General features: G+C 56.9%; 1 protein-coding gene across 2 annotated transcripts in view; it reads right to left on the bottom strand.

Moving 5' to 3' along the window:
* LOC122383691 (proline-rich protein 36-like) overlaps positions 1-12,416 on the bottom strand; it is a 72,187-nt gene that overhangs the window by 49,005 nt on the left and 10,766 nt on the right. The window contains exons 1-2 of one of the 2 annotated variants that reach the window (XM_043370372.1): positions 2,078-2,554; positions 973-1,029 (exon numbers count right to left, since the gene is read on the bottom strand). In XM_043370372.1, coding sequence (XP_043226307.1) covers positions 973-1,021 — 49 coding nt within the window. In that variant the 5' untranslated portion in view covers positions 1,022-1,029; positions 2,078-2,554. Of the gene's footprint in view, positions 1-972; positions 1,030-2,077; positions 2,555-12,416 lie in introns of those variants that run through there. The other variant, XM_043370371.1, reaches the window with a different exon arrangement.

Genomic DNA, 12,416 nt, shown 5'->3' with positions numbered 1-12,416 from the left:
CCGCTAGCTACGCCCCAATAAAGCATTCCCCTTCGGTCATATAACGGACCATTGGACACATGCGGCCACCATCCTGCCAGCGCAGTGTTCTGAATCAGTTCAGTGCAGCCCGACCACGGTCCCAACTGGCCTCAGACATAAACGAATGAGGCCACAGCTCGACTCCATGCACAGTGGTTTGGCCAAGCATCCATATCATGCCGTAACGCAGAGAAGGTAATTTGGTGAACAACAATGCAGTCAATATACATAGCTTTTTGCATCATTACAAGCTACACATACTTTGGGTGTGTAATTCATGAGGACAGCAACTGCCAAAAGTTATTCACCTCATCCGTCCCAAAGGCAACCCCAGGTATAATTTCAGGCCTATCAAGTGCGGCTCCAGTGGCGCAGTTGGTAAGGCGTCGGTTCTGTGGTCGGGAGGACCCGGGTTCGATCCCCGGTGCCGCCCGGCTTCCGGACTGGCGTCCCCAACTGTGTCACTGGGGGGTGGGGTGGACTCCCGCCTTGCACCGTAGCCCTGAGGAGGAGCAGGAGCCCTCCCATAAATGGGAAAACATATCCCGTGTGGAGGACGAGGAATAAATAAAAAAAGTGCCGTGCTCACTGCAAGTGCCGTGCTCACTGCCAATGACATGACCGCAAACAATATAGGTAGCCGTGAAAAACAGCATCAGCGAGCACCGGCGCGACTCCAACTGGGCTCCCACGGTCTCGCTATACCGAGCGACCGTTCGGCTGGCGATCAAACGGTCTCCGAGGTACTGAGGTAGGTACTGCGGTAGCCTCTATCCTTATATTTTTTCTCTACATGTCCGAATAAGTCCATTACGACCGAGTAGCCACTTCAGTCGTTTTCCCCTGTAGAACGTCCCGCACTACGAGTGGCCTATCCCATGGGTCACCTTAGCGCGTTATTTCCTCTCCCTCCCAATGTTCCTGCTCAGCGCCCGTCTGCCGTGTACTCACCGTGATGCCCTCCGTTATCGGACGAGCTGGCGTCGCTGGACGAGGCCATTATCCAGGCTGAAACAGACCATACGCTCGGTCAGAGGCGACAATATACAGCACGAGTCGAGAGGATAGAGTGACGCGGGCGACGGTACAGAACTAATGACACAACAGCCGTCCGCAGTTCGCACATCATAGTGTAACACAGAAATGGGTACCCACTTAGTTACTTCTGAACAATGCAACTGGAGGAGAGAGCAAATAATAGCCACGCTCGGCCGCTGATACTCGACCTGAGAGAGCAACACGAGCCCTCTAAACACAGCACTCTGTTCAAGGTAACGGCTATGACGCTATAGTGAAAATAAACAACGCCAACGGCTGGCGCCTCCAAAACTGCAAGCTGTATCAGTCAGAGCACTGGTAAAGGATCTCGTGTATAAAGTCATAGTTAAGCTAAATAGTCGGACTCAACATTGTAAACCGTCTAACTCAATGGTCAGCAGTGCCGAGTTGTTTGCACTCCCTCTTGCTGCGTGTAAATGACTCGAGCAACTCCAACGCGTCAACGCTAGGTAAACAAAGCGGTTTCCAGTTACTTTCATGTTACCTGTTGAAAATAACAGCCTTATGGGGAATAGTCGGAATGTCGTCAAATAAAACTACCAGGCATAACATATGCGCATTGCAGGCTGCAAAAGTAAATACGTCCGTTCCATTTACGTGAGCTGACAACAGGCTAACTAAAAAGAAGCGTGCCTTTTCCGTCTCGCGTAAAACTCGCGTCGTAGTTTGGAGATGAATGCCCAGAGGTGCACTAAGCAAAACTGCTTCACATTGCCCACTGGTGGAGCTGTTATGAAGTTTGTCAGACTCTGAACGAGCTACGATAACAGAACCGATGTCACTGCACCGGTATGAGCCGGTGACGAGTCGTCCACCGCAGGGGCGACTCGCATGCCGCCTAGAGGCCGCTGGCCGCTGCAGGGGCGGTACGCCTAGGGGAGGGGGCACTGCCCGCTGCAGGGTCGCGGAGGGGATCGGCGCCTCTCGGCCAGACGCTGCATGGTCCGGCCGGGTCGCTGCAGGCCGGCACGACTCCGGCCCGTCGAGGGTGACTCACCGGCGGCGCCGAAGGTGGTCGGACGCAGCTGGGCGGGCCCGCCGGCCGCCGTCCGTCGTACACCCGCCCACCGGGGGTCGGCCGCGCACGCCACCTCTCCGTCCAGGGTCCCCGCTGTCCACCCAACACCCGTCCACTCTCCACTACCCGACTCACACCGTCCACAATCCGCCGTCCGTCAGCACTGGTAACTCACGCGCTGCCGCTCGTCACCACCACTGCGCCCACACAGCAGCCCGCGTGCCGTGGCCGCCGGTCGCCGCGCGGCCACCTGAGTCGGCCACCGACGCCGCTCCGTCGGCTGCGCGGCGCGTCCCACCGGCGTGCGTGTGCCGCGCGCCGCTCGGCCGGGTCGTGGCGGCGGTGGAGCGAGGCACGCGGCCCCGAGCGCGTCTCGGCCAGCGCTGTCGGCTCGCCGAGCCAGGACACTGCTCGGCTGGGCTCACACACGGAGAGGGCGGTACGGGCGCGCGGACCGGACCGGCCGCGGACGGCCACTGCCGGCCGCCGCCGCCGCCGCCGCCGCTGTCCGCCGCCACTAGCGCCGCCAGCGTCGCACCGCCAAACCTGCTGCCGGTTCTCGGAATCGGCGAGCAGTCCGTATCGCGGCGCCGCCGGGCGACCCGGATCGAATAAATTAGCACGGCGGCTCCTACTCGAAATGGTTCGGGACATTTTCGGAAGGCGGACCGTCCCGACCATTTTATGAGGAGGTCGCGTGTCAGCGGCGGCGCGAGCGGAGGCGGGGGCTGCAGCACAGACACAGACCGGCCGATATTATTGATATTCGGGCTCCCGCTGGCACGGCGCTGATCTGCTGATCTCTGCCGCTGGCCCGCTGACGCCACGGCAGGCTTTGCGGTCATGCCGATCTGCTTGAGGTACTCAGCAGCAGTCAGCATTTGTTTGCAACCGGTTCAGCGGGCCGCGCAAAATACGAAAGCGGGTCGACGGGTACGGCTGGCACCAGATAGAGCCCTCTCACTGCACACATGTGCCATGTTAAACGATGGGGAAGTCTACAGAGAAAACGTGCACAGCGATGTGCCCTGCAATGTGATAAATAATTCACGGGGTTTCCTCGCCTTATAAGGTGGAGTTACGATCATGGTTAAATGATTTTCCGCATTCGGTTCTCCTTGGCACCACGTGTCTTAAGTTTCCTGTACAAACTGGACTGTCGCTAGCTACCCCTCGTTGAGCTTGACACATTGAGCATTCGGGCAGCATTGCAAGTGTTCATTAATTTTAAAACGTTGCCTCATCCCTCTGATTCATATATCGATTCCCTGTTGTCCATCCTAGCATGCTGTCAGCTCATTAGAAGCCTCTGTGGTCCTAGCGTGTCGGAGTCTGCTCTGACCCTTCACCACTCTCAGCCAGGACCATCCAGGCCTGCCTCCTTGCCTGCCAGTTCGGTCTCCAGGCCTGCTGCACACGAACCGTCACTTTCTCCGTGCCCGTCGGAGCGGCCCGCTGTTCCGCGTCTTGCGATCTCTGCGCGGCTGCTAGCTCCGGGCTGCTGGCTCGGCGGCTCGGCTCGGCGGCGCGCCCAGCCGTCTCACGGCCGCCCGCTGCGGCCAGCCGCCAGCCGCCGCCAGACTGGCGCCGGCCGCGCTTCCGGCGCCGAGCTGGCCGCCGAGAGCAGCCGCGCTGGAATTCCTCTCCGGCTGACGTCAGCCGTAAACAGAGTCCGCCGCCCGGCTATGAGGGATAGCGGCCGCTGCCAGCGGCAGAGGCGGCGCCGGCCCGGCGACCGGGGGTGACCGGGCGGCGCGGGGGGGGGGGGGGCGCCGGCGCCCGCCGACCGGGCCCGGTGACAATTATCCCGGCAATGCACGCGGCGCCAAAGATAGCTGGTGGGCCGGTGACGTGGCGCCGCTCAGGCGGCGGCGGCGGCAGCGGCGGGGCGGGGGTGACGCCACCTGGCGGCAGTCCGGCCCGGTCCGGTCCGCTCGGTCCGACTGTCGGCGGGCCGCGCGGCCGGGTCGTGGCGCCGCACCTTCCTCCCAGACGGACGGACGGTGGGCCGGGCGGCCGGCTCCGGCTCACCGGACACCGGAGTGAATGGGGAGGCGGTGCCGAGCGACCGCGCGCTGGCGGCGGCACCGTGAGCCGGCCCGGCACCCGGGAGGACGGTCACCCCGGCACACTGGGACAGGCGCAGCGGGGGAGCTGCGATTAACTCATGAGGATACCGAACAGCATACAAGGTGGACGGTGGTTACTGCTAAAACCCAATCAGCAATTTCATACCATCGTCGAGGGAATACTCTGTTCCGTAGGCCCGTTCCCAGAAAGTAATTTCGACGCCGGTTCAGTGATCACCGTGTCACCTGTCTTGGCACTGCGGCGTGGCCGTCGCTCCCCGGACCGGGACTGTCACCGGCCGGGCTGGACGGGTTGGACCGTCAGACCCCAGCCCGGCACCCTGCCCGCTGAGCCCCTTCCTGACCCGGCGGCCCTGCCGTCCGAGGGCTGGCGCCACCGCCAGTCCCCACTTCATCGGCGCCGGCGGCGGTAAAAATATAGTTGATCCGCGTCCATGAACAACACTGCCGAGAGCGGGTCCGAGCGTCGGACCAAGGCGCCGCTGCCAGCTGACCCCCCCCCCCCCTCCCCCCTCCAACGGCCACGACCGCGTGCTGCGGTAGCCTAGCGGGGTAGAGTAGGACCTCTTGGAAAAGGTAAGCTTCCATGAAGATGGAGAACCCGCGGCGACGATAGAAAGAAGCGAGCTATCACAATATCGGCCGGCGAGAAAAGAAACGCCTCACTTTGATTTCAACAGCTCTATTCAAAACATAACAGAAATATCGGGGATCAGCTAGAATTCAGTTTACATTCCTCGCTATCCCAATCCGGTCTGAGGGGCGCCGGGCTTTCGGGCGGTGTCCGTTCTGTGAATTATTTCGCTATCGGCCCGGGTGGTGCCCAAGACCGCCGGCCGCGTGCCTGTCCGTGCTCGGCCGCCACGGCCCATAAACAGTCCAATGTTTATGCCATGGGGCCGGTCGAGATGCAAGCTCACTTCACAATTTTGAAATGCTGCGAGGTGTTGACATTACGCGAGGAGCTACCGGGGCAGACGGAATGGGTTCGTGGTCGAGGCACGGCGCACGACCATGGACGCCCCTGCCCGTTCGACCAGGGATAGACGATGGTCCCATGCCCGTCTGACCAGGGAGGTCCCCAGTCCACCAGCGCACAGTAGGCGATTTCGCTATCCTAGCACTTCATGAGCTATATCTTAAGTTAGACTCAAAACCAGTCATCCTTAAACCCCTTATTTTGTGCCTAGTTTCATTGCGCTTCAACTGATATAAGTGTTTGCATAAGAAGTAATCAGGTTTTCTTTGCAACGTGCAAGAGAGCGAGCAATGCCTTTTCCCCATAGGCTTAGCACAGGACAGAAGAGGCTTAACAAAAACATATACAGTGTTGTCTGTGTCATGACTTACTTCTCAACTAGCGTCAGTTACGGATGAACCACTTGATCGCAAACCACGGGTGCTGGTTTTGCAAAGAAAACATTGTTGCAAACATAGAGATCTCTGTGGTTGCAAAGGCGCTTTCAGACTGGTCTGTTTGGGGGAAAATAGTACCAACAGACTACCACATTTCAGGAGATCGCAAGTTATCGTGTTTTAGGAAGAAGGTAATTATCGGTGAAATGAAAATGGTTTAGCGCTGAAATTGCATGTAAGCAAAGCAAAGATGCAATTGCAAAGCAAAAAAGAGGAGACCATGACTTGCGAAAAATTGTGGTTGTTTGAACGTTCCGATCACATGTTCTACATATAAATAGCTTTAGCTAGTGCCTAGTATCGTGTCTACCTACAACGTAAGTGTAACGCTTATGTTTGGTGGTTGGGATTCAAAGTTGCGAAATGAATGTACGCTAACGGAGTTAAAGGAAGGAGTAGGAATTTCGTTTTCCGTTTGGCCTCTAAATGAGTTAGAACTTCGGTGCCACGTGGGCATGCTGCTCTCCCCGAACGGAAGCCATTTCTACCTACCCGATTGTAAGTTTTTTAGGTCAGAGTTCCCAGGTCACGAAAATGGTCGAAGGAGGTCAAATTGCATACCATTTGATTCGGCAGATCTTCCTGAGTTCATTAGTGGCTTGCCTGAATCGCTAGCTCAATTTGTTGGGGAGTTATGGACCAAAAACTATAATGACCAGATCATAGTGACGTCATAAATGACGTCACGCAAGTTCAACAATGCAAAAGTAAAGCATCGGACCTTGCAACAGTAAAGCTTGAACTAGTTTGATATCGTTCCCGGCGCCAAAATAGCAGCGTTAATTTTACAACATTGACTCACAATGGTGAGGTCATGTGATCGACCTGACCTCATGTGACCTTTAGGGAAAATCCGAGACATACAAACTGTGAATCCTCTGGAGGATACTAGGTTCTGTAAGTTTCATCTCCATGTGAAAGCTGCTCTGGCATTGAGGGCTTTGCGAAATTGCGACATCTGAGGATCGTGCAGAGGTTCACTTATGACGTCATTGGTCCGTGAACTGACCTGACCTAAAAATGTAGTTGGTGTCATAAGATTCGACTTGAATCAAAGGTCAGGTATGCCAAGTTTCAGCTTTCTATCGCTGGTGAGTTCGGAGCTGTCGCGAACAGAATCTTCGGTTGGGCGGCGGTACTTCGCTCTCCCCTCGGCCCTGCCCCCACCTTATACGGTAAGGGTTGAGCAAAACGCCCATAACTCCGTGAATCGCAAAAAGTCGCAGACAATTTTAACAGGGTATTGAGAACAAACATTAGGCTACTAAGTAATGGTGTTTTTGTGGTCGGATCTCGCGGACAGTAAAACATGCGCATTGCCAAACGTTGTACACAGTCTTGAACTGATGCAGTCAAAAAGGTGTAATGCAAAATATTATAGAAAATATAGAGAAGCTTCAAAAGTTGAAAGTATGGCATGCATATTACTTCGCAAGGAATGAGGTTTCAATCAAAATTAGAGTTTTCAATATATTCAACTTTTGTCTTGATTTACAGCTCTAAATATAACTAGGATCAAATCACGACCAGGCACCAGAGCTCAGCCTCTCCAAAAAAGGTCGTGTTTGGACGTGTGTGGTTTGAAAGTGTTTGGCTTGATGTTACAAATAGTGTCACATTTCGGGTGCTGGGATATTTAGCTACAAAATACGCCAGTATTTATTCATATTTGCCATCATTTTTTTCGGGCCCCTGAAGCGCTAGAATGCATGGATCGCCTACAGTGCAGCGCCTCTGCCCGACCCTCCTCCCCCTCCCCCGCCAGGGACGGTGTCCCTGCCTCCTGATCAGGCGGCGACACAAATTGGTTTCCACAGTGTAATGCAGGCTGCGAATGTCGGAAGCCACACCAAACGATTTCATTCAAAGTCAGCCGAAAGCTCAACAGATACCTACATAAATGACGACCACTCAGCAGTGTATTACAAACTCACAGGTCATCAATTACGATTTACGGACATACATTCATTCGAATATCTGATCAGGCCACTATTATAGCTTCTCTTTTCCAAACCGACCGCGGCGATATTGACTTGCTAACTCGCAGCCTGGACAAATCGCAGCAAATTAATAACAATCGCCAGACAGGCGGGGAAACACAGGCACGACAACAAACATGTGCAGATGAAACCCGCTTTCTGAACTGCAAGCCGACTCAGCCCGCCTCGACCTTATCTTCATTAGGTCCCCGACGATCAAATGCGTCAGCCGTCAGGCAGCTGAGCGGGAATGCACTGATCAAATCATCAAGCCACGCCGATCCGTCACAGCATTTTCATCCTCTACATTCTGCAAATGGTTAGATACTGAGAGCCAGGTGATGAGATAGCTAACCAGCCCGCCCACTGGCCACTTCTGACCGGTACCGAGATCCATTTCTCGTCGCAATCGACGAGTGCTCCGTCCGCGCCTGTCGGCGAGTGCGTCACTTAGCGCCGTTCTCGGCACGCGCCGCCCGCGTCGGTGACGGTAACCGTACTGAGCGCACAACGACTTTACGGTGAACTGACGGCGGCCGTAAGAGCTCGAGATGGCGAGTCGACTAGCTTTTGCGACCGGCTGATCAGCAAGGATCGACCGAGCAGCATAGTTCGAGCGAAATGTCAGCCGGCCAAGCCAACATATTATGAAAGAATGACTGGATCAGGGATGATTGGCAAAAAGACCGAGAAGCACATCATATAGCAGGAAGGTTGCATAAGCATCCTTTCCGCCAGAACTGATGGTTAAAAATCTTCAGTGGATAGTTCTGTAAGCAAGAACGGTGAAGCGATCGTGAGCAGGACGATATGAACGATTGGTGAGGAGAATCACCGTACGGAGGGACGCCGAAATGACAATAGCGACTGGCGGACGTCGAACGGGCACACGACGGGGTCTGGCGCGAGTGGACGCTGTTCACAGACCCACAGCAGGCAACCCCTGGCGGCTGGCTCCAGACCCCAGCAGACAGACAGACCGGCGGCGAAGTGAGCCCGAGCCCACTGCGAGGTCGTGTCCCGACGGTGACGGGTCAGCGGACTGCCCCCACTGATCCACACTCGTGCCAAACGCTTGGATCCGCTTTCATATGTGATCTGTCACCGTCCGTTACGCAGCCGTTCAGAGTCAAATGAATCGACACGGCGAGGGGGAGCCCACAAAAGTTGGGGTAGGTACTCACCAGATTCGGCGACGGACTGATGGCTCTCCTCACGAGGCGCACCAGAAGGTGACAGCACGAGTCTCCTCGACTTAACAGCAGCGCGTGGGCACAATATCCACGCCACAAGAGGCACCCACACAGTCCATTCACCAGCACCTTCCAAATACGACTATTACTGGCGGCACGCAGCACATCTTTGGGGCAGCCCCACGCGGCCGGCGGGGGCTAATGACTGGCACCCCGGCCGGACGGGGTGACGGGCGGCAGACTGGCGAGGCGTCCCCTTGGCGCCAGACCCCCGGCCGGCCTTCCGCAGCCTGGCGCGACGGACCGCGCGGCCGCCCCGGGGTCGGAACACGATTATCTGATCTGACCCCGGCAACTTCAATGGGCCTGACCGCGACCCACGCGGGCCGTTACCCGGTCCCTGGTGGTATTCTGGCGCCTTTCTCACGATTCAGTCACTGGAGGGAGATTCCTAAAAGTAATGTCATTTCACGCATTTTCCTGGAGCCAGAAATAACGTTCGACGGCGCTCCACGAGTTCCGCAGTCCTGACCATTGACGATAACTGGTGGGCGGCCGCGGCAGCCGAACCGCTCAGCGGAGCCCCTGCCCAAATGTTGGAGCCGCTCGGCGACACGTCAGGACGCATGTCCCCTCCCCCCCCCCGTTTGTCACGGGGCGTTCAAACACGGATACGAACGGGTGGCAACGGCCAAACCGGCGCGGCGCAGCCGGCCAACCTCGTTCCCATCAAACACGTTAGCCCTGACATTTGAGGCTCATGTCAAAGCGTTTGACGATTCGGAGCGGTAAAGCTGATAATCCATCGGCCCATGGGCTGGGGCGGGGAGCTGACATTTGCTCCACTGCGCAGCACAACTCTGACATGTCTAACGGAATGCGCAGAGTGGGCCACGCCGTAGTTCCGAGCCGAGCCTGCTCGAACAGTTCGGAGGTGGCTGCTTCATAACGTGACTCAGGCCGGAGTCGGAGCATTATCCACTGTTCAGGACTTGCACCGTATCCATGAGTGAATCACATAACTAGGCATTGGGTTGCGGTCCAGGCACGTCGACTCGCCACACTGTAATGGCGCAGCAGGACAGCCGTGCCGGCGCCGGACTTCTACTGACTGCACCCTCCGAGCGCCTCCCTGGGTCAGCGAGGTCAACGAGGGGTCAGCGGGGGTCAGGCGGAGGTCAGCCAGGGTCAGAGCGGCCGCCGCGGCCGGCGCCCCCGCCGTCTGGTCTGGCCAGGGGTTCCGGTTGCACTGCACCGACACAGCCGTCCCCAACAATGAGCTGTAAAACGGGAGACATACCGTTCCCTGTGACCGCCAGTGGCGGCGCCACCATAGGGGCAGGGGTGGCAGCCTGCCACCCCTGCCGCGAGGTAGGGGTGGCATTGCCACCCCTGAAATATGGGACAAATTTGAAACGTCACCGACGAAGAAGACTCGCTGGCATTGCCACCCCTGAAATATGGGACAAATTTGAAATGTCACCGACGAAGAAGACTCGCATACCTACTGCATAGTCTTAACTATTCGAGGCCCCTTTGACCTTTAACCCTCGCCCGCACATGGGGGGGGTGGTTGCCACCCCCCCCCAGGTAGTCTTTCTGCTCTGCACTCAACATTTTTAGCGCTAGAAGGCTGATTTTTCGTATAGCTGCTCCTCTATCCTTTCTTGATGTCCACTGAAAATTTCAGGTTTCTGTGATTTTTTGTTTCGGAGATATGACCTTGTTTTTCAGGTCATGTCATGACCCAAATGGCCAATTCTCAACATCTTGCGTTTGCCATGGGCCTTGCGAGCTTTTGACACCCTGATTTCGGCCTTTTTTGCCAGTATTACCTCCCACCTATCATGGAACATGTGGTTCGACGATGTACAGGGGTCAAGGTCAGGGTCAAGGTCAACCTAGGTCATCTAAGATAATTGCGTTTTAGGCAAGCTGAATTTACTATTTTTGAATTTTTTGACTGCATTTTTGGTAAAAGCTTCTCAGAGCATGATTTCATGTAATATGGACCCAAAAACAATCGGTGCACACATCAGTATACACACAGACACACACAGACATACAAACACATATAATTGAGCTTGACCTAACTTGACCTGAAATGACCTCAGCCGCAAAATTCTGGTCGGGTAGTGTGACAAAGAGGTTCTAGCTGGCCTGGCACCAGAAAACAGCATCGTCATCGGTATTTGATAAGCAGCGCACTTGATATCCAACGGTGACCCAAAACAGCAACATTTTTTAGTTTGACCTGACCTGGACGGTCAATGACTGACCTGAGAAGGTAAAACTGGGTATCATTGGATTCGTCTCTTCCCAAAGAATCTTTTTGGTCTTTACCGCTAAGCTCTATCTCCAACAGGAACGAAATGGCGCGGGGGGGGGGTGGCAACCACCCCCCCCCCATGTGCGTTCTAGGATGGGAAAATGGCATGTGCGGGCGAGGGTTAAGTCTACACTACATACAGGAGGCCCTTTTACACGTGGGAAGTTATCTAAGAGGCCTTTGCGTCACACAGGAGGCCCCTGTGCCCGCATAGGAGGCCCCTGTATCCGCGCCCTCACAGAAGGCCCCTGGGCCCTGGGCCCGCACAGGAGGCCCCTCTGCCCAAATAGAAGGCCCTTTGCCCACAGGAGGCCACTGTGCCCGCATAGGAGGCCCCTGTGCCCGTACAGGAGGCCCCTGGGCCCTGGGCCCGCACAGGAGGCCCCTCTGCCCAAATAGAAGGCCCTTTGCCCACAGGAGACCACTGTGCCCGCATAGGAGGCCCCTGTGCCCATACAGGAGGCCCCTGTGCCCGCTCAGGAGGCCTCTGTGCCCGCTCAGGAGGTCCCTGTACCCGCACAGGAGGCCCCTCTGCCCAAATAGGAGGCCCCTTTGTCCACAGGAGACCCCTATCCCTATGCCCGCACAGGAGGCCCTTTTGCCCACAGGAGACCCCTGTGCCCGCACAGGAGGCCCCTGTGCCCACACAGAAGGCGTCTGTACTCACACAGGAGGCCCCTATGCCCGCACAGGAGGACCCTGTGCCCGTACAGAATGCCCCTGTGCCCGCTCAGGAGGTCCCTGTGCCCGCACAGGAGGCCCCTGTGCCCGCACAGGAAGCCCTTCTGCCCAAATAGGAGGCCCCTGTGTCCGCACAGGAGGCCCCTTGCCCAAAGAGAAGGCCCCTTTGCCCACAGGGGACCCCTATCCCTATGCCCGCACAGGAGGCCCCTGTGCCCACACAGAAGGCCCCTGTGCTCACACAGGAGGCCCCTCTGCACGCACAGGAGGACTTTGTGTCCGTACAGAATGCTCAGGAGGCCCCTGTGCCCGCACAAGAGGCCCCTGTGCCTTAATAGGAGGCCCCTGTGAACGCACAGGAGGCCCCTCTGCCCAAATAGGAGGCCCCTGTACCCGCACAGGGGCCCCTGTGCCCACACAGGAGGCTCCTGTGTCCGTACAGGAGGCCCCTGTACCCGCTTAGGAGGCCCCTGTGCCCGCTCAGGAGGTCCCTGTTCCCGCACAGGAGGCCCCTCTGCCCAAATAGGAGGCCCCTTTGCCCACAGGGGACCCTTATCCCTATGCCCGCACAGGAGGACCCTGTGCCCTACAGAATGCCCCTGTGGCCGCTCAGGAGGTTCCTGTACCCGC

This window comes from Amphibalanus amphitrite, unplaced genomic scaffold (genome assembly GCF_019059575.1).
Source record: "Amphibalanus amphitrite isolate SeventyFive unplaced genomic scaffold, NRLGWU_Aamphi_draft 000170F_arrow, whole genome shotgun sequence".
Lineage (NCBI taxonomy): Eukaryota > Metazoa > Arthropoda > Thecostraca > Balanomorpha > Balanidae > Amphibalanus > Amphibalanus amphitrite.
This window is presented reverse-complemented; position numbering and strand designations above follow the sequence as displayed.